General features: G+C 48.6%; 1 protein-coding gene across 6 annotated transcripts in view; it reads right to left on the bottom strand.

The window, feature by feature from the left end:
• Nucleotides 1–27,680, bottom strand: part of LOC144943734 (FERM domain-containing protein 4A-like) — a 240,914-nt gene that overhangs the window by 16,646 nt on the left and 196,588 nt on the right. For all 6 annotated transcript variants that reach the window (XM_078871519.1, XM_078871518.1, XM_078871516.1 and 3 more), the window contains one exon: nt 7,970–8,046. In XM_078871519.1, the coding sequence (XP_078727645.1) occupies nt 7,970–8,046 (77 nt within the window). The remainder of the gene's footprint in view (nt 1–7,969; nt 8,047–27,680) is intronic.

The following is a 27,680-nucleotide window of genomic DNA, read 5'->3' as shown; positions in this document are numbered from 1 at the left end:
AAACATTTTTTTAAATTTTACTAGGTAAGGCCCACTGAGCTATTTAGCTCTTTTTCAGAAGTGACCTGGCCACAAAGAGTAGCTCAACTAAGTGCCTTATCATGTGGACATTTATAGCATCCAAATACTTTAAACGCACGTTGATTCTCAATGTGGAGGGAAAACTGGAGGACCTGGAGAAAAACCCGCGAGACCACAGGGAAAGACACACGCAAACTCCAAATACTCAGCAGTCGTCAGGGTTGGGATCAGACCCACGACCTCATGCAAACCTGGCCAGGTAGAGCTCCACATGCTAGGAGTTTCTTCCGGTAAGCACGTGCAACAAAACGTCGGACAATCCCACCAAACAACAATAACAACATGGCGCAACCCGAAAACAAATCCGAGCACCAAGAGGATCGAATGAATGGTTTGAATGCACGCACTGCCCGCGCCCGCGCGCAAACGTTCAAGCGCCGCTCACTGAACTGCGCCACGATCACGCGCCAGACGCAGACGCTCAGAAGAAATTCCGCTCGAGTGTTTTCTGACTATTGCTGCCGTTGGGTTTTCTGAGCCACGGGGGGCGGAGGGAGAGCACAGGGAGACAGAGCACTCTTCTCAGATGCGGCTCATTATCAAGCCAATTTTAAATTCCTGCCCTGCTCAGCGGTCTGCCCAGGGCTCTGCTGGACCAGCCAGGGCTCTGCCGTGGCAGTAACTGCGTACGGCATCGGGCTTTAAAATTGATGTGATTTCAGGAAATCAACTTCCACTGCCGGAGTCACGTGGGTAATTTCTTTTGATTAGCTGAACGCCAATTCCAGTAGAAATTGGGCGGGCGGGCGCTTTCTCAGGCCTACTTGGTGCTACGAACAAACGCAGCCAATGTCGGCGGTGTGGAGCAGGCACACTCAGCAAAAAAAAGAAACCAATTCTATTTATTTAATCATCATCATCATAATCACCTGGTAAAGGAATGCGCCAATAAACGTGGTCAATGCATTCTCTCACAGCCTGCTCCGATCGCCTCTGTGCCACGTTAGGGTTCACATTTTAATCATTATTGGTGCATCGGTGGGACAGTGGCTAGCAGGCTGTGCTCTCTCTGCACCAGACAAATTGAGGTCTATTCCTTGGCATAGCTAATGTCAGTGGCAAGCGGTATATGAACTGGTCGAGGGTACCCTTTTTCACCCCCCCACCCCACCAAGCAGCTTCATGAAATATGGCCTTTGTCCAACAGTGAAATAACAAAAGGCTAAAATATGACTTGTAATTTATACCATTAATCAGTAGAACGTACAACTTAAAAAAATGTTACCCGCAATTCCATATCCCCAGGACTAACAGTAAAACACGCGCACACTCCCGGCCTAACAGACCATCGATGCCATTTACTGTAACACGGCGCAGAGCACCTGGAGCCAGCAAAGGATCATGAATGCACAGAACAGATTTAAAACAAAATACATCCTGTGCAGGTAAGTCATTGACCACGTTTCTCTCAAACGGAGTGGGCATTTTTACAACATTCTCGTGGAAACTCGAGTATTTAGGATGGATGCTGTGGCTGTAATAGTAGCAGAAAACTGCTTCTGTAGGAAATGCCGTTTGTATGAACAGGTAACCATTTCGGGCAGGAATTATTAAGCCTCATCCCCACCCCCCTATTTAAACTCAACATATATATATTTTTTATTTTACCAGGTAAGGCCCACTGAGCTATTTCGCTCTTTTTCAGAAGCGACCTGGCCACAAATTGTAGCCCAATGAAGTGGCTTATCACGTGAAAATGTATGGCAGTCAAATACTCTAAACGCACATTGATTCCAAATGTGGACGGAAAAACAGGAGGACCTGGAGAAAAATCCACGCCAGCACGGGGAAAAAGAACATGCAGACTCCAAATATACAGCAGGCATCAGGGTCGGGATCGAACCCACGACCTCCTGTATACCAGGCGAGGTAATTAACATCTCTCCACCAGGGCACGCTCTTCCTTCTCCCCTCTGGCAATCTGATGAATTGTCACACTTCAGGGTGGGGATTTGAACTGAGAATATTGAATTGAAACACGGGGGAGAATGGTAGCAACCTCCAAGTGGCTACACAAGGGGTGACGTGAACCCATTCGGTAAAACACCGACAAACATTGATTCATAAGCACGGGATTCGATACTTGTAACTGTAGTGTAAGAATTAAGACTAATTAATGAATGGATGCATCCTTCCAGAATCAGAATATGTATTTATCCTGGAGACATTCTCCAGCAACCAACAACACAGATCATTTATAATCACAAATGGATGGAATGTTATTACAATAACCTACTAAATAACCTAATAAAGGAAACACATAAAAAGATTGATATTTCAATTGAATCAAACTTGCATGGTGTGTGTATATACTGCAATAATTAGTGTACTAATGATTAAAATTTATGGAGTCAATGTGAATGCTAAAACTCAACTGATGTCAGTGTCGTCATTTAGATTTTTTTTAAGTGCCGTTTTCCCTGATGAGTGTTGTTCAAAAAATATTGTAAGGATTTCCACCGGATTTTGATTGTGACCACACATCGCACACCCCCATCTTGTGGGCTGAATACATGGTAGATAAAACGAAAAAACAAAACACGGCCTTGTGATTCAGATATTTAGAATTCATAAAACCGCGTCGATCCACTGCTGGATACTATGTTGTCAAGGACGTTGTTTTAAAATATGACTGCGACACCAACGGTGTTCAGTGTGGCTTGGTGAAGGAGGAGGCCACAGTATTGTTGTTCGCCACTAACTTTGGCATGGCACAGAACTGAACTCTGGTCGCCGGGGTTCATAGTGCATTGAGCTAAACACTGCACTGCTGCGCCATTTAGACAAGTTACATATTAACCACATCTATTTTATCGTCGTAGGTTCTTGCAGAACAACACATTCTGTGAGGTTTTGAAACACGGTATTTCATGAACACATTTGCAGTTGTAAACCAGTCTCTGTTATGGCCCACAAAGAGGGCTTCTTTAACTCAAACCCCGCTGCTATTATTTGAGAAGCCACTACGCCACTGGACATTTCTTTCGTGGTGTCAGTTTGCAAAAACAAATGTTTCAAAGAAAACAAATGTAATTCTAGATTTGAAGCTTTCGTGACTGCAAGGATTCATACTCTTAGGTTTTTTCGGTAAAGTCACGTAGATAAAAAATTTAAATTAATAAAAGTAACATAAAACAAATTAATTTCTTTTATTTTACTTTTATTAATTAAATTTTTTTACCTACGTGACTTTACCGAAAAAAGCTAAGAGTATGAAAACAAATGTCTTTGGTGATGCTGAATAAAGTAAAAATTCTTCGTGCCACGAAGGCACGGTTTCCAGCCAAGACGATCGCCCGGAAAATCGAGGGGTCAAGGGCAGCATCTCGCCTTGCGCCGACCCACGGCTCATAAAAACAACAACAACAACGTAGGCCTCCATCTGCCCGGGAGTTCCGTTGATGTACCGCGACCGGGAAGTGAGGAAAAAGCATAGCCGAAAAAAAAAAACAAGGAGCGGTTTATTTTCGAACTCTGCATCTCTCTGCCCGTGTGATCTGTTGCATTTGCAATCTATTGCAATCTATTGCAATGCCGCGCTTTGGTTATTGCCCGCGCATTGTAATGTCGCAATGTATAGCCATCTTCATGTGCTGCGATACTGCACCAATATAAACACATCAAAGATTGTTGTGATTTCAATCAGGGTAAACATCAAAGTTTGAATGTATCATCATGAGGCTGCATTCGCCTATGACAAAACAAGCCTGATTGTGCACAGTCTTGTCAAGTTTCAGAAGCTAAGCATGTTACAGCCTGGTGGCTATTACTTGGGATGGGAGAATGCCTGGTAATAACAGGTGCTATTGTTTTGGACTGCAAGGTCGCAAGGTGGTGGCATTACGGCAATAGATTCTTGAAAGTATCTGTGCGATGCTGTGAGTGGTATACCCTGATAAGTGCACGTCCCTCTGAGTGCTCCGGTTTAATCTTCCTGCAAGCCAAATCCTCAAAACAAAATTGGCCAAATGTCCATTGCGATGTCCTCTTGATCGAGTGTTGTGACACGGTGAAGCTTTCATGAAGAAAGACATTGCTATTTTTATTATAATCTTTAGGTCATGCTTTTCTATTGTTTGTAATGCTCACTAGAAAAAAAAACACATCTTGTATGTGGAAAGGTGAGTGTGAAGTCGTCTATAAGAACTGTTCGTACATAAGGCAGTATTGGGAGGGTGGGGTAGGGGGGGGGTGACCACACAAATTCTGGAATACTGTTGTCAACTATGCAACAAAAAAAAACATTATCACCGACAGCCATGTGCACTAATCACTGTTGTCCAACAAATGAAAGATGACAGCCCTTCCAAGCTTGGCTGCTCGGTTTTTTATACTCACACACACACAGTGTATTCTTTCTCCCTTTGCACGAAAGTCTTTGGCAACGCGTCCCGCGGAGGTCGTTCATGAAAACGCGGCCGACGCATCGGACTGAAAAGGCAACGTTTCTCGACGCAAAACGGCGACGGTAATTAAGTCGAAAATGTCACAGCCTCTCCGTGCTGCTGGGGAGCACGTGGCCACGCCGCCGGGGAAACGAGGGAAACGTGCAGCTGCCGGCAATGGCTCCGTTCCAGACGAGGAGGTCGTCCAGTTCAGGGTTTCCGACGCGGCTCACCACGTCCCATTGAGTACCACAGTATTTGTGCTCTAATGTAATGTTTAGCAAGCACTGATTGGTTCTGTTTTGCTTTCTCATTCATCATAATTAAGAGTATTATTAATTATCTTCCGTCTATGGCTGGCTCCCTGCCCGTCGCCGACCCACACCGGCCAGCACGGTGAAGTATGTTCGAGTAACCGTCATGACCGATAATGCCGTGGGGAGACCCCCTCGTTCAGCAATGGGACTGACAAGAGGGCTGTACATCTATAACGCAGCGAGTACACATTCGCAAATGTGCACTGATCATTACAAGCTCCACTGTATATAATAAGAATACATTTTGACAACACTTTCCACCAAAAAAACCAACCCATCGCACACTACAATGCACCTACATTTTTTTTATACGCCCTCAAATCTCTCTCAATTTTTCAACCACTAACCGCACATGCTCTTTCCATAACTCTGTGCTCACTTTGAATATTACTAATGAAAGGAGGCAAGCTTTGAGGACCGACCTGAAACAGGGCAGAGAGAGGGGGCATGCCTGAAAGTTGGAAGATGATTTCATGACGTCGGAACTAATTTGCCAAAAGATTTATCGCAGATGCCAACCAGACGGGCGGGTGGGGCTACCAGGAGGTGGAAGTCACTGCTTGTAGTCCCCCCGAGGTCGGGTTGTATCTGGACTTTGCGGTACCTCCAGAATGGAATGAAGCCACCTTCACAGGATTTTGAATGTGACTATAACTGACACCGACACAGGGCCAGACTTTTGGCAGCTGTTGGAGAAAACTCCCCGAATGTGCACAGGGATATGCAAAGATCCCTGTATAGCCTTAATAGACTGTTGGGGCAAGTGCTGTTATTAAGCACCTATGAGGGCCGGCACGGTCCTCATAGGGGTTGGCTGGCCAGCACCATGCTTGGCCATACCGCACCAGGTACTCATTTGAGGCTGAGTCGACCTAGGGGAGGCCCAGGACAGGTTCGGATAATCGTCACTGGTGTTGGCTGTGAGCGGGAATCGAACTCGGGTCGCCGGGTTCGTTGTGCAGCGCGCTAACCGATACGCCACCGCTCCCCGCAGGGATACACAAAGCCACACAGACACATTCGCAACTGAAATAACTTGACCTTGTCATGCAACGTCAGCTGTTTGAAGGGTCCGGCCACTTGTAAAAACGTGTGCTCACACAAATCATTGTTGAAAAAAAAAATACCGTGTTGCTGAACTAAAGGGGAGATCCGACAGAGAGTCAAGGCCCTCTATAAAGAATGATTCGCTTTTTTCAGCACGGCAGGGGGCATATCACTCACCCAAATACATTTTTCAAAAACTTAACAAATATTAAGACAGCTGGCCCCTCATTATGTAAAGGGGGCTAAACAGGTGGCTGAAAGCATGTGCTCTCAAACAATAACATGGGCGCGACAAACGTCTAAAAGGTACTGCACATTTCATTTCTGCATGAAAGGAATAAGGGTCTCACTGTGCTTGATATGATCTACTCAATTCCTCTCTGGGTGTATCAATGTCATTTTAAGGGCCCAGTACCACCAACCAAACCGCAGGTATCTGCCAAAGTTTACATTTGCTCCGACGCTTTGGTAGTAGCCACAACAAAACGTGAGCAAATAGCGATAGGTCACTTTACACAAGTCTGTCAAATGTACTCCTTAAGAGCGAGCGCATAGACACATCACCTAGGCTCCCACGTCCAGTTTGGTTTACCCAATAGGATAAAAGGCAAAGATAAAGGTGCAGTCATGCAACTTCTTGTTCACGCCACTGCTGCCAGAAAGGCCTCCACTAATCGAGAGCCCCCCTCGACAGGGTATTTTTGGCCTACTCTTCCTCGCTGGCCTGACGTCTTAGAAGCGGTGGAGTGTACCCACACTTTATCCCACCCACTTGCTACGTGTCGATCGACAGCACATGGTTGCATAAAAGAACCTGCCCTCAACTAACTTAATTTATCTATTTAACAACCGCCCAAGTGACTGGAAAAGCCTTGCTTGAGCAACACTGCTCAGCAGGTTTTATACTTTGCATGTCTGTACAGGAAAATAAACGACTGCTCGTGCTGTACCATTTAGCCACAAGCCGGCAAGCCACAGCAAGGCGTGCCGTGCTCCCATGAGTCTGCGTTCACCCTGGGAAGCTCCGCTCTTCTATTTACAAAAGATTAAGTTAAACTTGTGCCCTTAATTCCCTTTTAAAACCATAGCTTACAATAAAATTATTGCGAACAGTTGAACGTTTGCAAATAGTCGATTCAAACTATTTTCATGGGAATGTATTTTTATTTTATTCGGGTGCCACGGTGGCGAGATTTTAACTACCTTCCCTGGTATTCAGGAGGTTGTGGGTTTTATCCCGACCCTGATGCCTGTATATTTGGAGTTTGGATGTCTCTCTCTTCCCACGGTCACGTGGATTTTTCTCCGGGTCCTCCGGTTATTCCCTCCACATTCAGAATCAACGTGCGTTTAGAGTAATTGGCTACTATAAATCTCCACATTATAAGCTACTTCGTTCAGCTATTATGAGTGGCTATGCCATTTTTTTAATATAGCTATACAAGTCAGTGGGTCTTACCTGTTAAAGTAGTGAATAATGAATCGTATGCTCTCATTTACTTTCATGTGAATCCACAAATACCAAACTTGTATTATTATTTAAAAGTGCATTGAGACTGCTCGTCATTTCATCAAGTGAGACCTGAACAAATGTTCACGTGTTCAAGTGTCTCAAGCTGACAGTATAGATGCCACTCTGACTTTGAGAGACCCTTACAACCACCTCAACTACGACCAACACTTAAACGTGAAGAACACGTGGGGTGTATTCCTATTTTTCAATGGAGCTCTTTTCTTTACAGTATATTAAGGGGTCCCGGTTGCCTTAATAAAATCAGCACTGGGCAGACGTTACACTAATAAGAGAATGGGGTTTTGTGGCGTGGTCTTGGGACCAATTTCTTTCTTGGGACCCAATTCTACTGGACATCTGTGAGAATGAGCTCCATAGTTCATCGGATTTCTCCAGGATAAATAATGATTCTGATTCCAGCAGTTTGTTGGGGGTGGAATTGAGACCAAAGTTTATAAAAGCGATAACACCTGACGGACCCCATCGTCAATACGCTGTGGGATGACGGTCTCCTTACCTACACACCTCCTGCTACTTTTGAACCATCAATGCGACCCACGTATTTCTAACTTCATCACCCACGCTCACCCCCCCTCCTCCCCGTCTAACACCTGGCGCTTGCTCACCTGTTTGGGTCATGAACCTCCACCGAAAACTTCTTCTCCCGGAAGTACAGGTTCTCAAGTTGTCGCCACTGGAACACCTGCCGGAAAAGAGCACGGAAGGAAAACCACACTCAGGGATTCCGGTCAAAGACTTGGGGAGGGGGGTGGTGTGGAGGAGGATGGGGGGGGCTGGCCACAGCCAGAGGCTAAACACAACATTACAAAAGGCCTCAAGGAAATTCTGCAAAATCAAAGAGCCACACACCATGAAAACATGAAAAGGTAAGCAATAATGAGGGGAAATTATCATTAATCATGAAATAGTACCTTGTAAAGATAATTTTATACGTGTTTCATTTGAAGGAGCTGGAGGTAACATTGTGATGCATATAGAAAGGAGCAAAACATCGTCTGGGTTATTTTCCTTCAATGTATTTTTTCCCGTCACAAGTTCTTTGAAAGCGAGTTATTGTGAAAACATCGGCCCCCTTGGGCCAAGCTGTCAGGAAAAATGATCATCACGAAAATGTACAAAAACCATAATAAACACTGACACGGCTTTATGGATATAATATCAGGAGGAATAATCCAAAGCGTTGGCAGTTTCCATCGTGGCCCGCTTAAATAAAAGCCACTCGCGTTGGAGGGCGGGGTACTGCGTAGTTTGTTTTTCGTGGCTGCCGAATACTCGAAGTTGGATCAGCTGCTGGTAGATAAATAACCTGAAATAGTGAAACTGAAAATAAAACAAACAACAGAAGCCACTGGACTGAAAAATTGCAAGCTAATCTGTTCATAGCTCTGGAAGTTTACTTATTGCCAAGTGTAAAAATACTTGAGCGGGGAAGGCATTAGCTTCGTTAATAATTAACCAGTGTAGCACTTTGACCAAAAAAAAATCACACCCTGATTATTTTTTTTCCCACTCTATCAGCAGCTTTAGTTGACTTAAAAGTAACTGTACAGTATGTTCATGGTAAAGCAACGACGCCGTTCACGTGGTGGCCATTTCCACATTTTAAATCGAGATTGCACTTTTTGATTTTACAACAGGCTTACAGTACACATATTTTGGTCGCTTTATCAGATCAGCTGCTGCTGCCCGCTGCTGTAGTAGCCAAGTAGAGGCAGATTCGGGCTTAAAGGCACAAGCTGCCAGCTTACTTTTAGGTCAGCCTTCCCCCCCTTAAACCTGGCAGCATGACAAGGAACAAAAAAAAATCATGTTTATTTTGTTTAACCCAGCGAGAACTAAAGAGACCGGGATATTCACATTTGCAAGACTGGCTGACCTGGATTACTACCAATATGTTCAGTTATTCTGAGAAGGTAACCCTTCCACCAGTGTTAACTATGTTAACTATGTTAACACTGGTACAGGCCTATCCTCTACAGACGGGGTGAATCTTGTGTATATCCTGGAGAACCTCTCACAACATATATGGCAGTAATGTGGGAGACCAATATCGTACGTCCTGTTTTACGTGAATTTCTTCCACCGGTCCACAAATTTACTCCGTCTATCCGTAGGTAAAAAAACATATAAATAATTGTGGAAATTTGGAAGTATGGGGATGCTGATGATCGCCGTTCTCACAGATCCAACGTCTCCTGCAGATGTTAGGAGTTGCAGGTAACACAAGAAGAGTTCTCCTGGATAATGCCAAACAAAGCTGCGTTGCTCAAAGTGCCCAAAGCCTCGTTCGGCTTCGTTTCTCCACCACCCAACAGATCTTTTGACCAGAGGTCAAAGGGCATACATAGCTCATGAGCAACACAATGCATACATACCCCGATTGCTTAGAGGCAGAATAAGCAATTGCTCAACTCCCGTACGAAGATCACGCACGTGTACTGTGCGCGACAGACTGACTCAAAGGCGACACAGACGAAGTTGCTCATTTGTAAACGCGCAAAAGGAGACTCAACAAACGCTGCACAGATACCGGAGCTCCCATGGATGCCTCGAAGAAATGTTATATATCTTCTTAGTTCTTTCGGTAAAGTCACGTAGAAGGGAAATAATAAAATAATAGAAATAAAACATAATAAAATTATTCTCACGACGTTTCGGCCACAACACAAGCAGCCGTCCTGTCGGAAAGACAGCGTCTGCTTTACATCGAAATTTAAATGTTATATAAATAATATCCACGCACATTTTTCTAAATCACGAACTTCTAACGTCTGCTATGTTGACGAGGTTGCCCCCTGCGGAGTAATTAAGAAAAGAAAATCGTGCCCTCGTAACGGCCGTCAAGTGCGAGTTGCCAGAGAATCGGTGTGAAATTAAAGCCCTGTCTACAGCAGTCATGCAATTTGCAGTTTGTAATGGGCAGCTATTACGAACACAAACGCACCCAAATGCGTGCGTATCAACAACTGCGATTAAAAATGAACAGCACGCAAATTATACTGTACTTCGTTTTTGTTCTCTCCCTTTACCTCCAAGCTGAATCGTCATTGCCCGTAATTTCAAAACGCTGCTCAATACAGTACACGAGTGACGTGTGTGTGTGTTTGAATACGGTTGGCTAAGTCACTGTTACGTACGTAAATCATTTACGAGAATAATTTAAAGGTTGTCAATCCACTGCTGGATGAAAGCCCCTTCGAGGCTTTTTTAGTCATGTGGGGCCGTTTGATGATACTTTTCAATGCTGGTTACTCGCCAATACGCTTACCCATGAGTTGACGAATTGATCTCAGGTTGTCGAGGTCCAAGTGGAGCACGCTAACTAAACTATTTTATTTTTTATTTAACCAGGTAAGACCACAACTGAGCTACATAGCTCTTTTTCAGAAGTTGGTTTATCATGCGGAAATTTCTCGCAGCCATGTACTCGTAACGCACGTCGATTCTAAATGAGGGAAAAACCGGAGGACCCGGAGAAAAATCCACGCGACCACGGGGAGAGAAACTCGCAAACTCCAAATATACAGCAGGCGTGAGGGTTGGGATCGAACCCACAACCTCCTGTATACCAGGCGAGGTAGTTAACATCTCACCACCATGGCGCCTCTAACATCTGCGCTGTAGCTCCATCTCTCTCATTCAGCCATTCAACCTGCTCTGTGTTGGTCAACTGTCCCATTTCGTGGGAAAACTGCAGCAATCTGATATGACATCTCAGCAGATATTAGGACATGAAAGGTCTCTTTGCAGATACAGGACAACGCTTATCTTCAGTTCCTCCCCCGCCCGCCCCCCCCTCTCATTGCACCCAATTCTTCGTCCCCATTAATCCCAAACTCTGCGGCCAACGGAGAACTCTGCAAAAGGTCTCCGGCTTCAATCAATGACAACCGCTTGCCACAACACCAGACACAGAGAGGGGTTTCGATTGTCACCGCAGACATTCGCCGACGGCAGGAAGTTGCCGCAATGCAAGCGTTTTTGGTTGGTGATGTTTTTTTTTATTAAACGCCGACCGGAGTGACACTTTATGCTGGCACAAGTCGGTGCTTCCCCCTGAGTTTGCGTTCGTCCCGCTCATGGCATTCAAGGGAACGAGGGGAGTTTCAAATTGATCGCGATTGTTACTAAATAATTTTTACAACAAACCAAAATCGTCGGTTACAAAGAGGCAGTCAATTAATGTTTTTGCGATGCTGCGATACCACGTTCTGACTTTGTTCATCATCACTCATCATGTCATTCTCGATGTGATGTTGTACATCATCTCCTGCACAAGGTGATTTTCCATCACACACGCCAGCCCCATTTGAAACGTGTCAAACCAGTCAATTGAAGCTGCCATCGAAACGGATTCGAGAGGCAACGCACCCCTTGCTCCCACTGACGACCGCCACAACTCCAGAGATTGCGCGCGACAGAGGCATCGGAAAGGTTTAAGCAAGAAAGCAGAGTCCAAGGCGTCACGATCACACGCACACACAACGCGCGCGCGACGATTCTCCTACCTTGCGGACCGTCCCAGTACTAGTCCCGCGGAGGTTCAGCAAATAATCCAAAGCAGAAGCAAAACAAAGTCCCAAGCCAAAAACACTCGGGGCTCGTTGGAAAAAAAACGACGCAGCTTGATTCCGCTGCGTCGACCAGCACGAGTGCACGTCCCTTGCACAACAATCAACTTCTTGTAGCGTCACGGACAACACCGCGGGCTGCGCAGTTCTCTCGTGTCGCTTGTCACTCGCCCCGTCGGCCTCTCTCTCGCTCGCTCGCTCGCGCTTTCACCCCGGCTGCCGGCTGTGCCGCACGCCTCTGAGAGACACCGACCTGCGGCACCCCGAGTCTCTGGTTACAACCTCTGGCAGCCTCCGGGGAGGAGGGGAGTGGTGTGGGGGAGGAGGGGAGGGGGAAACGGGGGAGGAGGGAGTGGGGGAGGAGGGGAGCGGGGGAGGAGGGGAGCGGGGGAGGAGGGGAGTGGGGGAGGAGGGGAGTGGGGGAGGAGGGGAGGGGGAAGGGGGGGAGGGAGTGGGGGAGGATGGGGGGGAGGGGAGTGGGGGAGGAGGGGGGGGAGGGGAGTGGGGGAGGAGGGGGGGGAGGGGAGTGGGGGGGGAGGGGAGTGGGGGAGGAGGGGAGTGGGGGAGGAGGGGAGGGGGAAGGGGGGGAGGGAGTGGGGGAGGAGGGGAGGGGGAAGAAGGGGAGTGGGGGAGGAGGGGAGTGGGGGAGGAGGGGAGGGGGAAGGGGGGGAGGGAGTGGGGGAGGATGGGGGGGAGGGGAGTGGGGGAGGAGGGGGGGGAGGGGAGTGGGGGAGGAGGGGGGGGAGGGGAGTGGGGGGGGAGGGGAGTGGGGGAGGAGGGGAGTGGGGGAGGAGGGGAGGGGGAAGGGGGGGAGGGAGTGGGGGAGGAGGGGAGGGGGAAGAAGGGGAGTGGGGGAGGATGGGGGGGAGAGGAGTGGGGGAGGATGGGGGGGAGGGGAGTGGGGGAGGAGGGGGGGGAGGGGAGTGGGGGAGGAGGGGGGGGGGGAGTGGGGGAGGAGGGGGGGAGGGGAGTGGGGGAACTCCGCTTCTGGGTAAAACCAAACCCACGGCGCGCTGGAGGAGGAGGCGGGGTGAGGAGGCGGGGTGCGGGGAGGGATGGGGGGTGGGGGGGGATCGGGAGGGGGGGGATCGGGAGGGGGATGGGGGGATCGGGAGGGGGGTGGGGGGGATCATCGGGGGGGTGTGAGGGGGGGTCGGGGGGGGGTGTGAGGGGGGGTCGGGGGGGGATCGGGAGGGGGTTCGGGGGCGGTCGGGGGGGGTGAGAGTTTGCCGAGCCGTGAGCGAGAATGGCGAACAGGCGTCTCGACACTAATCACCGCCACCACCAAACCACGTTTCCTGTGCCTGTTGGTTGCGGCGCTGAGCGCAATCACGCGTTCGCGTGTGCACACTTTACACGTAAGAGTTCACACCGGCAAGACGTGCACGCTTGCGCGCGTTTACATTTACACAAGCGGGGGGGGGGGGGTATATCAATTAATACGAGAAATGCAAGCTGACGCTCTCTCTCAAAACTAGAAAAAAATAATTTTCCACATTCTGAAACCGTAGTTTTTCCCTTCCTCTAAGACTCTCAGTAAAGAACACCTTATGCGCGCAAGGCACTAGGATCACCTTCGTCAGATTTTCGAGTCCAGTAGGGGTGCTGCCGTGGGATGCGACGATTACGGGGGGAGGGGGGGTTCGATCTCCCGGAGCGCCAGTTGAAACAGCGGCGCACGCCTCTAAAAACCCCACAACGCATCCGTCCGCAGTCCACCGGGCCAGGTCGCGCGCGCTGGGGCCAACGCGTGGGGGACTCACACCTCTACCAAGCCGTCGTCTTGGCCTGCGTGGAAGAGTAGGCCAAGAGTGGCTTCTCTAGACGTCCCTCGAGCGGAGGCCCTTCCACCAGCAGTGACGTGAGCGAGCACTTGCAGGGCTGTGCCTCTACCCGTCACAGTGCGCGTGTGCGCATTCACCCGGAGCAATCACGGCGAAGTGTGATCTGAAGGCGTGAGCTCCTTTTGCGGTGTATTTACACACAAAGACAAAGCCCCCCCCCCCTCCTTGTATAGCCTCAACAGACTGTTGGGGCAAGTGCTGCGAGCGAGTAACGCCTATGAAGGCAGGCGCGGCACACGAGGGGGGTGGGGTGGCCAGCACCACGCCCGCCCGGCCGCCTTTGTCTCCCGAGTGGCGATGTTTACGCACCGCACCAGGTACTCATTTGAGGCTGAGTCGACCTAGGGAAGGCCCGGGACCGGTTCAGAATATCACCACTGGTGTTGGCCGTGAGCGGCAGTCAAACTCTGGTCGCCGGGTTCGTAGCGCTGCGCCGCTAACCGCTACACCACCGCTCCCCATACGCACACACAAAGACAAAGATACCCCACCCCTCCCGTATAGCCTCAACAGGCTGTTGGGTCAAGTGCTGTTAGCGAGTAGTACCTATGAAAGCTGGGACGGCACACGAGGGGGCGGGTGGCCAGCACACAAAGACAAACGCAAAGATCCCCCCAATGTTGCCTGGAACAGACTGTTGGGGCAAGCGCTGTTGGCGAGTGGCACCTGTGAAGGCCGGCACGGCACACGCGATGGGGTGGGGGTTAGCCATCACACACGCACACACAGAGCTCGCTCACAGTGGCGTGTGCCGTGCATGCGAGTCGCTGGAGAGATCCCGTGGGTTGTCCCCGCTGCTGTTCCCCCCGCACCCGTCAGACGGGTTCCCCGCTCCCTCGCCGCTGTCGACAGCTTAGCCCGGGGAAGCCTCTCCTGGAATCCGTTCTGCCCGACTCTACTTAGAGAGCCACGAGAAAATTGTCGACGAGGCGGGGAAAGACAATTCAAAGTGGTTGGGTTCCGTGGATTCTCCGAGTGGAAACTCCGGAATGATGTCTCTGCGTCGATGACAACAACAAAACCCAACTACTTATCTCGCGCCGTGCACAGCCAACCGCGCGCTAAACGGAGGTGCGGGGGAAACCAGAGGCGCACGCTCATCCTGAGACACGTTTAGAATGTAATGCGTTCCCCCAGAGTCCCGCACCGATGCGGAGATGGAGCGACGAAATCGGCTCGTGTGTGTGCGCGCGCACTCAGCAGAGAGATCGCGGACTGTTACGCTGAGAAAGGCAGAGGCCACTTAGGGAAGACTTATTCAACAGTGGAGACATCATGTCTGATGACGATGATGTGTGGCTCCCAACACCACAATGCTATGTACGTATGTTGGACTTCTTTCGCACCGTACGTAGCCAACCGTGTTCCTCGGAAGTGCGACAGCTCGTGGCACCGAATACTCTTGATCCTCAGATGTATCATTTACAGCCAACATCACAGTACGCCCTTGCTAATTTGCATGGAGCCATATAATAAACATGAAACACGACCTTTATTAATACTCGACGAGAGCGACTAAGGGTCTCCTTTTAAAGGACAGAGCTTGGGTTGCACGTAAAGCACAGCATACAAACGCAGCACGTGATCAAAACAAATCATGGATACGATACAAATAACATGAAATACAATTAACAAAATAAAATTCACTTATTGTCTGATTTTTCACGTTATGTCATCCGAAGTAAGTTAATTTGCGCATGAGGCTGGACCATTGTAGAGGTCCACCCTACTACGTATACACACAAACCACTTGTGGACAAAGACAAAGATCCCCATTATAGTCTTAACAGACTGTTGGGAAAAGTGCTGTTAGTGAGCACCTATGAAGCCCAGCATGGCATGTGAGGGGGTGGCTAGCACCACACCCGGATGTCTTTGTCTCCCTCGTGACAGAGTTTACACACCACACCAGGTACTCATTTGAGGCTGAGTCGACCTAGGGGAGGCCCAGAACCGTTTAAGATAATCGTCACCGGTGTTGGCCGTGAGCGGGAATCGAACTCGTGTTGCCGGGTTTGTAGCGCTAACCGCGACGCTACCGCTCCCCCTGCGCGCGGAACACCCATAACACACACGGCCATTGTGTTTAATATCTCCCGAGGAACCTTGAGGGCTGTGTGATGGCGCGTTATTGGTGCGTATTGTTTGGAAATCCGTCCGCTCCACTCATTGTGTGCCGTGCACGACGGCGATGAATGGATGTGTTGGGATTTGGGGTCCAGGGCCTACGGTTGGGGGACTTTGGAAGGGACGGAGGTCGAGAGTGGAATTTCAGCTGGGATTTGGAGGTGGTTATGGGCTTCTTCTTACCCGCTGCTTCTTGTGTTGCCGCGATTAACTAATTTTTCAAGCTTTCGCGCACGGTACCACTCATTGTGCTACTCATTGGCATGCTAATTTCTCTAACCCCTCCCTCTCTCTCCGCCCCCGCCCCCCCTCTCTCTATTTAAGGCCTCGACACAGAGGCGTAGTTTCTCTGTGTTCCTATGTTTGTGCTCTCTCTATGTATCTCTGTGATATGTCTGCTTATATGTCTGTCTATATGTCTCTGGTTGTGTTTTATCTCTCTCTCAAATTTTAGCATTCTCAGGAAGAACGTAATCAACCAGGTAGGGTGTTGATTGTTATGTTATCCGACTTTCTGTTGTATTACATTACATTTCTAAGTATACTAGATTTGTGTTTCTATTTAATTCATACCTGATGATGATTGCTTGTGTTGCAATCGAAACGTCGTATGCTAATATTTAATTTAATTTATTAGTTTATCTTTATACGTCACTTTACCGAAAGAACCAAAGAATAATTGACAAAGGGGCTACAGGGTGGTGCAGTGGGTGCCACCAAAAAGGACCTCGGTTCAATGTATGGATCGGGCACCTTTCTGCGTGGAGTTTTGTTTGTAGGCCCTCTCTTCTGCTTGGCTTCCCTCTGGGCTCTCCAGCTAAGAACGTGCACTCTGTACGTCGTGCACGGTGCTCGGCAAACCTCCCAACTCAGCGGGACGCGCTCCTGAAACAATTTTCCGACTCCATGTGGCTCCCCTTGGTAAATTAGTATTAATAAGAATATCTTCCAGCAATACACAACCCATATGCTGTACTGTGTGATAACCATACCATACAAAAACACTGATTCAATATAATCTAAAAACAAAAAAATATGAGCTATTAAACATAACATGAACGAACTTGATTTTAAGCTTTCGTGACTGCAGGAATTACTCCCAGGTTCTTTCGGTAAAGTCACGTAGAAATACGTGACTTTAACCAAAGATTTGAAGCTTTCGTGACTGCAAGGATTCATACTCTTAGTTCTTTTGATAAAGTCACGTAGGTAAAAAATTAAATTAAATTAAAATTAATGTTATTAATTTTAATTTTTATTTGACTTTACCGAAATAACTAAGAGTATTTAACCAAAGAACCAAAGAATAACATGAACGTAGACATCTTCTTCAATGATCGTAATAATGATGCATATAATTTACAGCCCCTGATCTCCACACACTGCTGCAGTCGTCGGAGTTGTTTGACCATACTTCACCACGCTGGGCAGTGAAGTGGGGGAGCCCGGTAATGGTCCAGTTATAACTCGCCACTGACGTCAGTGGCCGAGAACTCCGGGCAACAGAGCTCACGTCACAGTGCGCTATCGATAATAAAGACCAGCTCCCACGTGTCCACTACAATCGCCACTCCCCCGGATTTATTTTCGCATGAACTTCACATTTTCATTCACGCTTAAATAAAGTGATTACCTATTTTTAACCAAACACTTCACCCTGTGGAATTAACTTTTGTCTCGGATTCGGTACACGTACGCTACTGCTTAATACAATGACAAATACGAAACTCACAGCCTGGCAAGTACTTGAGATCAGTGACCACCATGCACAACGTGACTCAGCGACTTGTTGGGCAGCAGAGAACAGTGGAGCAAAATCCATCGTTGTGTTGTACTTCTACGCCTTGACCAGCCGGCAACGGTAAAGTGTTCTTCAATGGTAGAGTTTGGTCAAAAAACCTCCATGACCCGCGCAGCGTGGTGACGGCCTCATCCAGCAGTGGATTGACAAAGTGATGTAACGTGCCCACGTGCGCCTGTAGGCCCCCACTTGATGTGAAAATCACTGCAACAGAAATGCCATCGCGTGGTTGTTTGCGCACCAGGCTGATATGCAAATTGTACGGGCCCTGCTTGTTATGCCACTCGTAAAAAATTAAAAGGTATACACCGAGCTGCACCCATTCATTATAATAACTCGGGCAAAACAGGGTTGTATAATAGTAAACAAACATGCAATGTGCAAGCAATGTACACGTATAGAACAGTAAGACGAAGAATGCAATACAAGACTCCACTGCTGGATGAAAGCCTCACCAAGTCACTGCTCCTGGTCATGGTAATCGTGTGACCAGATTTGTATGCATGTATGTTGAACCTATTTCTCTACGTACATGACCAACCGTGCTAATCGAAGGGAGCCGGGGGGGGGGGGTCTTCAGGATAGATAAATATATTGCTTGCCAATGATGCTAGAAAATCTAACACTGGTCGTCGATTTCATAGCATGGGGCGCGTGCGACCCACTCACGGCAACCGCTCTAACCCACGTGCGCGACCGGCATTGGTGTCAGCAACATGACGGTAGTTTTCATTGCATGAGCAGGAATGTTGTTAAAACATCTCACCAGTGGAACGCGCGCAATGCACCAAACAATGCAGTGTCGACAAAACTTTCGTAATGGGTGCAGTTGAATGCTTCGAATGGCGGGAGTGCGCTGACAAACAAACCATTACAATTAACGCGCGTAACCCAAATGTATTTTTCTTTGCTCGCGAAAAAAAAAGTAACCCGATTGTGTGCGTGACTTTAAAAATAAACTATGAAGCAATGTTTCCTGATCGCACGCAAACTTCAAATTTGCTCAAGTCAAATTAGTCAAGGGAGAAGGCACGGAAGCACATTCTTTACGAATGAGCCTTAAGTGGGAGTGTACCGTCAATAAGGTGAGTGAGCTGTACACGAGGGCAGTAAGAATGAAAGACAGTCCGCTGACAGGTACGTCTAAACAACAGGTTGTTTACTCGAAGCTGCCTGCCACCAGGTGCGCGCAAGCGGTCCAGTCCGGTGAATGTTTTGTTTTCGGTCCGGCGAATGTATTGAGAAGAAAACGAGGAAACTTTACGATGACCGCGTGTCACTGCGAGACCGCGTGCGATCGCGTGCGCCGTGATGAGTGCACCTCTCCTACGCGCGCAGGCGCGGCTGGACATTTTTTTTTTTAAATAAAGGGGGGCGGTGGGCATTGTGGTGTTGCTGCGCTCATCACTCACCGGAAGAAATATAGGAGTCAGGAATTGGTTTCAGCAATGAAGCATTTTGGATTGAAAAGTTTGTAGGATAATTTAGGATTTTTGTGTATCTTCTTTGGATGTTTACGTAATGTAATGACTGAAGATGCCCCCCCCAACCCACGTGATAACAAAAAGTGACATCAGCCACGTATGTGACGTCACAGCAATTAACCATTTCATCCATATTTTCGGATCATTTCGAAACAAAATAGCTTCGGATCAAGCGGTTAATTGCGAATGTGGGGCCCGATCTTCCGATGTTTCGGAATGAATCCGGAAATCGAACACGCATGCCGAGCAGAAGAAAATGTTTCTAGTGGGAATCTGGAAGAAAATAACATCACCCTGAAACCTCCACTAATTAAAAAATATTTTACCAGGTAAGGCCCCTTGAGCTATATGGCTCTTTTTTAGAAGCGACCTGACCACAAATAATAGCTCATCGAGGTGGCTTATAATGTGGGAATTTATAGCAGCCAAATACTCCAACCGAATGTTTCTAAATGTGGAGGGAAAAACCGGAGGAGCCGGAGTAGAAGCCACGCGACCACGGGGAGAGAGAGAGACGCAAACTCCAAATGTACAGGCATCAGGGTCGGGATCGGGATCAAACCCACAACCTCCTGCATACCAGCGCCAGGTAAGTTAACATCTCGCCACTGCGGCGCTCTGCTAAAAAGCCGGTGAGCGGCGGGCTGTTTGGGAGATTTAGACGATTTGTGTGCGGGCAGCATTGCATGAGCAACGAGCTGCGAGTTCACGTCAGGTGCTCGGTGAACTCTGCTTTGGGTTCCACCCCCCCCATTTCCGACACCAGGTGCTTCCAATAGCGAGAAGGATGAACACTGGCTTTGTGTTTCAGATCAAACTGCATTAGGCTCACTTGGCCGGGAAAGTCCCGGGGAACACTTTCACAGACTGTCGTGCGTGCCCCCCCCCCCAACCTGAAGGAATATCCACCGGTCTGGCGGAGGGTTTGAAACACGTTTGGGAAAAAAACTCAGGACGATTATTGCATTTCAACAAGGTTGGTAGTCGGGTATAACTCTTCTGCACTACCCGCTTGGCTATATATTTTATTTCACCTCACCGCCTGAATTAATGCTGCAGGAAAGAAACTTTACCTGGGTCCCTTTGCAAAACAGAGATTGTATTTCTATGAACTCTTGTGGCTGGCTGTAAAGATGCAGTGGTTTGAGTGAACGGAGTAATAACAGTAACCAACTTGTTTAATAATAGCTCCTAACAATGGAATTCTTTCATTTTCTATACCCACAGCCCTTCCCCCCCCCCCACTTCACTCTGCTGCTTCGGCTCTTATAATACCCGGACCTGACACACACACTCACTCAATCCAGCCTTACATCACCACATACCGTGATAGCGTTTCACACACACACACTGTTAGTTTAAAATAATTCTTGCGCCCATTTATTATTAGCTAAAATTCCGTTAATATCCTCAATTTCCATGGACCGCTTTCCTTTCCAAAAATTAAATCCCACGTAACATTTTGATAAGAGGGCTGTGTGCTGTGGAAATGGTCGTGTTGCTTTATTTTCCAGTGCTCATGCCACCTTTTACGTTTTTCCTCGTACACTATTGAGCGAATGTGTAGGGTGAAAGCTCTCTCTGGAAACGTGGGTTCACATATTTGCTGTACATTACGCATGCATGAGCATCATAAATATCGTGTACAGCTGCCTTTACACTAGTTGTACGCCTTTTGGCGTCATCTGGTCCAACACCATGTGAGACTAGGCTCTAAGAAAAGCTGTCTCGGGTGTGGACCAATCAACTTCAAGGACAGTGCATATCATATCATTATCAGAGTTGTTTATTTTTGTTTGCATTTTGACTGCTTGTCTTGTGGTTATTGCAAACATGATGCCTTGTATAAAGGTGTCAGTTTTTGTACCAGTTGAAAGGGTAAAAACCTATTACTACTACTTTACTATACAGCTGCCTTGTCAATTCACTACTCACCGCTGCAGTGTTCTTAACTGACGTTCATAGGGGAACCACTTTCGTCGATAGGACATCATCAGTGTGAGGGCCGCCACACATTTGAAACCATTGGGCTATGATAGCACGACGACGATGATGATGGGGAGTGTGTTTTCACGTGTTGTGTATTGTCGGGGGCCGCACTAAAGGCTGCCAGTGGCTGCCAGTGGCTGCCAGTGGCCCACAGCAGAGGTCGCAAACGGGTTTTGATTCCTTACCCGTACCCGGCCGCACCACGGTCGCAAACGGTTACCTGTACCCGGTCGTACCCGGCCGTACCCGTACCCTACCCGTACCCGGCCAGGTACGGGTAGGGTACGGGTATCGGGTACCTGATTGTGACCTCTGGGATGAAGCCATGTTGCAGGCGCGGGTGGGTTGATTCTAGGAACTTGAACTGTGAGAAGAGACAAGACGTTGGGAAATGAGTGACAAACAGTTACTTACCAGTGACTCACGGTCTACCCGTACCCGTACCCGGCCGCACCAGGGTATCGGGTAGGGTACGGGTATCGGGTACCCGGTTGCAACCTCTGGCCCACAGGCCTTGCATTGATGGACACTGCTCGACTGGATGCTGACTTCCCCGTGCTGTGTCAGTCATGTTTGACCATACTTCATCACTCTGGTTAGTGTGGGTTGGTGAAGGGAGGAAAGGCCCCGAGGAGACCGGTTAGCGTATCACTCGCCACTAACGTTAGCCGTGGCCAGGAATCGAAGTCAGGATTCTAGATTCATAGCGCAATGTCCGATCCCTCTGTGCCACTGCTCCACTTCATTATCAAAAACAACAATAAATACTGCTGAAATAATCGTTAATTTATCCCAAAGAGCCTTCCTGACTAGGTGTGTCTGTTTGAGGAAGCCGCATGCCACAGAAACCCACGCACATGAGGCAACACTCGACCATGCGTAGATCAGCAAACTACTTGCTCTACTTGTTTCTAAAGGGGCCTCAAACGTCCGGCGATGAGGTGTCCTCACACACACGATCTCCGTGTGACCCACCAACTCAATCTCACCAGCACTGGATCACGGCGCAGGCACGAGGCAAAGCGCCGCTCACGCGAGCCCCGAGCGGGCCGTCTATCGCGTGCGAGCAATTAAATGAACAAAATTAAACAAAACGAGCCACTCGAGTGGCAAGAAAGTCGCACTCTGCACCACGGCCTCTTGCCCAACACCTGTTGCTTGCACGGCGAAGAAGATGCGAGTCGCAGGCACACACGACGACACGCAAGTGCTCGGTGCCCCCACCCCCCCGCTTTATGTAAGAGCGTTGCACAACGGAGCACAAAAGGCAAAGTGGCAATCACTGTTTGCCGCATTGCTGAGAAGAAATGTGACACCTCCTCCACACCAAGGCGTTAAGCCCCAAGGCAGCAACTGAAGACAAAGGGGGGGGTAGGAGGTGGCGGGTGGGGGGGGACTGGGCAGTGGGGATGGTTGAGGGGTCATGGCGAGCAGCAAGGTGTTCCTGGGGCTCGAGGAACATAAGGTCACGTGATATTATGGACTTCCCCGCCCCCCCCCAAAATCCACACGGCACTAACAGCAGACATCGATGTCAGCCGACAGGGGAGGGAGATTCAGGACTTCGAGCACGTTCAAGGGCTCGCAGGAGACTTGAGTTTTTCGCCGTTGTTAAATGTCTCTGTTCCCGACGCGAACTGAATTGTTCCCGAAGAAGCTCCCAACACACGTGGGGGGTGGTGGGGCGAAACGTTGGACATTATGCCAAGCAGCACGCAATAACAACAACCCAGAGACACAATCGGAGACCTGCAGAGCACTACTGCGAAAAACTGTGCAGTCGTAGAACGCCGATCAGCGACATCTTACCCCCGAGATGATTATAAACTCACACTTGTCAAACAAACAAAAGTATAATGCATTTTAAGACATTAATGGTATTCAACCTTAGAAGGAATATTTAAATAACACTGTGGACCGTGGCCTTGAGATGCCGTGTCGTCCTTTAGGCGGTATATACTGAATTCTGCAGCTTATAAGATGCTCCAGAAAGTAAGACACACACCAAACTCATGCCTGGTGTCAGCAGAGTTATACAACGTTTGTCACACACACACACCTCCCGGAGTATAAGGCACAACCGCAACCTTTGCTTAAAATTGGAGGTAAAAATAGAGCACCAATCCAGTGAATTCAGCAAATGCAAATTTACATCCTTAAACCTTATCATTGTATGCAGAAGCTGCAAGCTGTCTTCAGAATCCGAGATTGATCGGCGTTAAAAAAAACGTCACAACGGTACGAAACTTTGTTGATCGGACAATCATTAAGTGCAGATGTCACGATATTCACCCAGAGGATGGTAAGCAAATTACATCACGCATAGCCTCAGTAGCCAGACGTATATACAAGAGCGTTCTAACCTTCTCTGTGAGATAACAAGTTGGGTAGATTTGTTCGTGGCTGCAAGTGGACGGCCGCATAGACTGGGCGACTCGGCCGCCTGCCTGGCCCGAGATAAAAAAAAGAACCAAAACACAACCCAGGGCGGCTGCATCGCCATTCGGACACACTCATGGCGAAACACTTTACCCGCGACTCACGAACCGTGGAGCACAACTTGCTCCGGCGTTCTCGGCACCGAGCGCGTAACTACGTTTTCACAGCGCCGCCGTGGAGAGGACTAATGTTTAATCTCGCGTCCACGAAGCTGCCCCCCACACTCCACCCTAAAAAAACATATAGCACCGTTTCAAGTCTCTCCATCGCTGATCCATCAGAGAGCAGAAACAAGAAGGAAGCGAGGCCGAATCTGGAATTTATCATTTCCCAGTAGCCAAGTGGGGACGCGTGTGACACATTTATGAAACTGTACGCTGCGCTTTGTCCGCGTGATTCATTGTAAAATTACCGTGATGTCAGGCGCGGAGTTCATCGCCATCACCCGCCCCCCTTTTCCCTGAAACCCACACGCCAACACACATACACTTCACTTCCCCTTCCCACCCCCTCAAACCCCCCCCCCGCCCCGACCTCTTCCCTCCACCCCTTCACGAAGCTCACAAAGTTCATTAGTTCCAAGCAAACTTCCTGAAATGCATTGAATGGGCGGCAGCAGCAGCAGCAGCAGGAGATTACAATTCAGTGGGCACTACGGATGCCGTCTGTTGGCATCCTACACGTTTACAAATGTTTTTTTTAATTTGCGGTAGTTGTGAACATGCTAGGGCATCGATAAAAAAATACTAGAACGTGCTTGAATTACTAAAATTGAGTGACAAGAGCCGTACACATGTCCACCCTTCCCACCCTACTACACAAGACTTTGTCCGCTCGTGTATTAGTGGTTAAGTTAAGCCACTCACTGGTATATATACACACACACACCACACACTCATTCCATCTAATACATAATGGATTTTGAAATGCCTACTGGAAGGCAGACCTATGGAACTGGTCAGGTGTCGTGGCTCAGACACAGTAACCTTTGTAAGTGGGTGCCGTCTGCCAGAAACAGAAAAGACCAAACCAAATTTGCATTTGGCTTCCAGACCGCTGAGAAGTGCTGCGTGCACAGTTTCGGCATGAATGAAGTGTCAAGATAGTGGATTTTTCGGTTTCTCTAAATTACTGTGTGAACACGGCCCAGCCGAATGTTTCCCATGACCACACGACAGTCAAATCATATCTGCAGTTTACTTTCGCTGCCAGAAGATTATCGTTGCCAATTTTTTCTCCGGCCGCATTTTGCAAAAAAAAACTGGCTGCCCCATCTTTTTTTAAAATCGCCCTTTCCCCGCCCGCCACACAGCCCCGCCGTGCACTTAGAGCGTAATTGCGTGGAGAGATCCCTGCTATCCATTTCCAGCCTTGCTCAAGATCGCACCGACGATAATGCACTGGGAATGAAGAGGCAATTTTCCAGAAGTGAGGAACAGGCCCACGGTTGAGCGAGCGAGACCGTGACGCTGCGTCTAATGGGACAAACAACAACGCTCCTGCACTCCTTTTTCACAGCCCTGCCTTGCAAGGCGGGGGGGGGGCTGGCTTCGTCCATAGGAGCATAAGCAGACAAAGATACAAAGATCCCCCGCATAGCCTTAACAGACTGTAGGGGCAAGTGCTGTTAGCGAGCACCTATGAAGGCCGGAACGGTACACGAGGGGGTGGGTGGCCAGCACCACGCCCGACCGCCTTTGTCTCCCTAGTGGCGATGTTTACACACCGCACCAAGTACTCATTTGAGGCTGAGTCGACCTAGGGGAGGCCCAGGACCGGTTCAGATAATCGTCACTGGTGTTGGCCATGAGCATTAGCAGACACACACACATGCCAGGAGTCAATGCGAAAGCAGATATTGTGTCACTTCACAATTTGCACAGTGAACTGGGCAGCACAATTGTTGAACAAGTTCAATTCGGATTTGGTCTTTTGGGGGCACGGGCAAAGGGATGGCGTCCCGCAGCGCGTCTTTTCATACCCGACAACATTTAGGCTGAACCCTTTTCCCTCTCCCCCCCCACCGCCCCCTTTGCTTTCAAGTTTCCTGCGCACCGGTTGTGCTTTCCAGGGTCAGCAAAGGTAGCTTTTTTTAATTTCTCGCGCGAGTCTGGAGAATCAGGACGTCCCTGACAGTGTCACGTGCTGCCATAGGAGCCACCGCCCACAGGTGACCATTGAGCCGGTGGGTGAGTAATGATGCCACGTGCGCAGCTGCCACTTTGACAGAGTGTGATTCCACCCTGCTGGTGGAAGCAGCTCATTAAAGGGTTAATGGTGAAGGTTAAATAAAGAGGTAAAGGTGCAGCCCTGCAATGACTTGCTTCTGTCACTGGGCACTGGTTGGAAGGGCCTCCCCACTCGCGGGAGCTCTAGAGGGTAATTGGCCTACGCTTTCCACGCTGGCCTGGCATATTGGAAGAAGTGGAGATGCCCACACTTAACCCCACCTCCCACGACCTGCCGCTCGACTAACTGCGGTTTACCCATGCATACTGCTGGGTGGACAAAGGCAGAGGGGAGGGGGGTGGAATTTAAGAAATTTGCGAAGGGTTAAAAATGAGGAGGCTCACATTTCTCAAGCCATGGAACAGATGGTTCCAAGTCAAACTTTGTTATTCACTCACTCATTACGTCTTTTGAACTGTGTTTCATTGACAAAATAGTAGAGCCTTGAACAAAGGGTCAACAAAGGAATATATTTCTACATACATGACTTTACCGAAAAAACCAATGAGTATAATTGATGCAGTCACGAAAGCTTCAATCCTAGATTAAAGGAATATCTTAGTTGGATGTTTTGTTTTAAATGGACTGGAGAGTGAGAACTTCATGACATTACAGCAATGCACATGACAGCTTAGAATAAAAGCAATTTTTTTTGCCAATGATCAGAATCGGGGACGACACTAACAAATGAAAGATCGTCTTTAATTCGTAACTATCACTTAGTTGCACCATGTTGACAATTATCCCGCCCGGTGGCTCAGCGGTAGAGCGAGCAGCTTGCAATCCCCCAAAGGTTGCGAGTTCAAACCCTGGTTGGAGATTGACTCAGCCCATCATCCTGCTGATGTCAATAAAATAGATACCACCTTGTGGGATAGTCAACACCGACATAATTATGCGATGGAGAGGCCATCCCCCCACAATAGGAATGTGGAAATTCCATCATTGGCCTCAGGGCTGTACACCAGAAACGAGCCCCACCTGAACGCTCATTTGAACAGAAAATAGCTTGGGACTTTTTGTTGTTGTTATTAGATGAAATTATGGAGTCATGAGAAATACCATTATAACCAAGGCTTTCATACCCGAGGAGAATTCATCTCACAAACAACTTCACTCCTCCTCCAGGTTTCAAATTGGCGAGCGGCGCGCGCTGCACCATTCTCTATATTTTTCAACACACAACGTTTTCTCCGAAGTCATTTTCACTTGACGCTCATTCGTTTGAGCTCCGCGGCCTCGGCGAGTGTCGGAGGCGCGCGGGGGGGGGGGGTGGTGGTGGGCCACGGCGTTGCTAATGAGGCGAAACTCGTTGTTGCCGACGGGAGCAGGGCACTGGGTTGATAAAAGAGCGGCAACTGGGTTCTGGGTCCCGCGTGGGATCAGCTGCACTCGAGAGAGGAAAAAGAACAGAAGAAAGGTTTTGGCAAATGGAAAAGCGAGCGCTCAAACGACAACAACAACAACAACAAAAACGCGCACTCTTTGAGAACTGCGAGGTTTTCCTTTAAATTTCTAAAGCACTCGAGCGTAAAGGGCTTAGGGCCACATCATCGAAATAATGAATGCACTTTGTTTTTGCAACTAATTCAACATTATTACTTTGCTTTACACGCAGGAAATGACCTGCGGATGAAACTCGTCGGGGTTTTTTTTTTAGACTAAGCCCCAGCTGCTCTCTGCTCGAGGCAATCACGGCCTCGTCATTCACTTCTCTCTCCAGCTCGTCGTCACCGCAAACGGGCACTGCGGCGAGTAGGTTAGAGCCCTAGAGGCGCTGCTGTTTAGAAAACAAACAAGAGATATTGCTGGGAGGTTGGTAGGGGGGCGGT

The sequence above is a fragment of the Lampetra fluviatilis genome, chromosome 32 (assembly GCF_964198595.1).
Source record: "Lampetra fluviatilis chromosome 32, kcLamFluv1.1, whole genome shotgun sequence".
Taxonomy (NCBI): domain Eukaryota; kingdom Metazoa; phylum Chordata; class Hyperoartia; order Petromyzontiformes; family Petromyzontidae; genus Lampetra; species Lampetra fluviatilis.
Note: the sequence above shows the minus strand (reverse complement) of the source record. Positions and strands in the feature narration are given on the sequence as shown.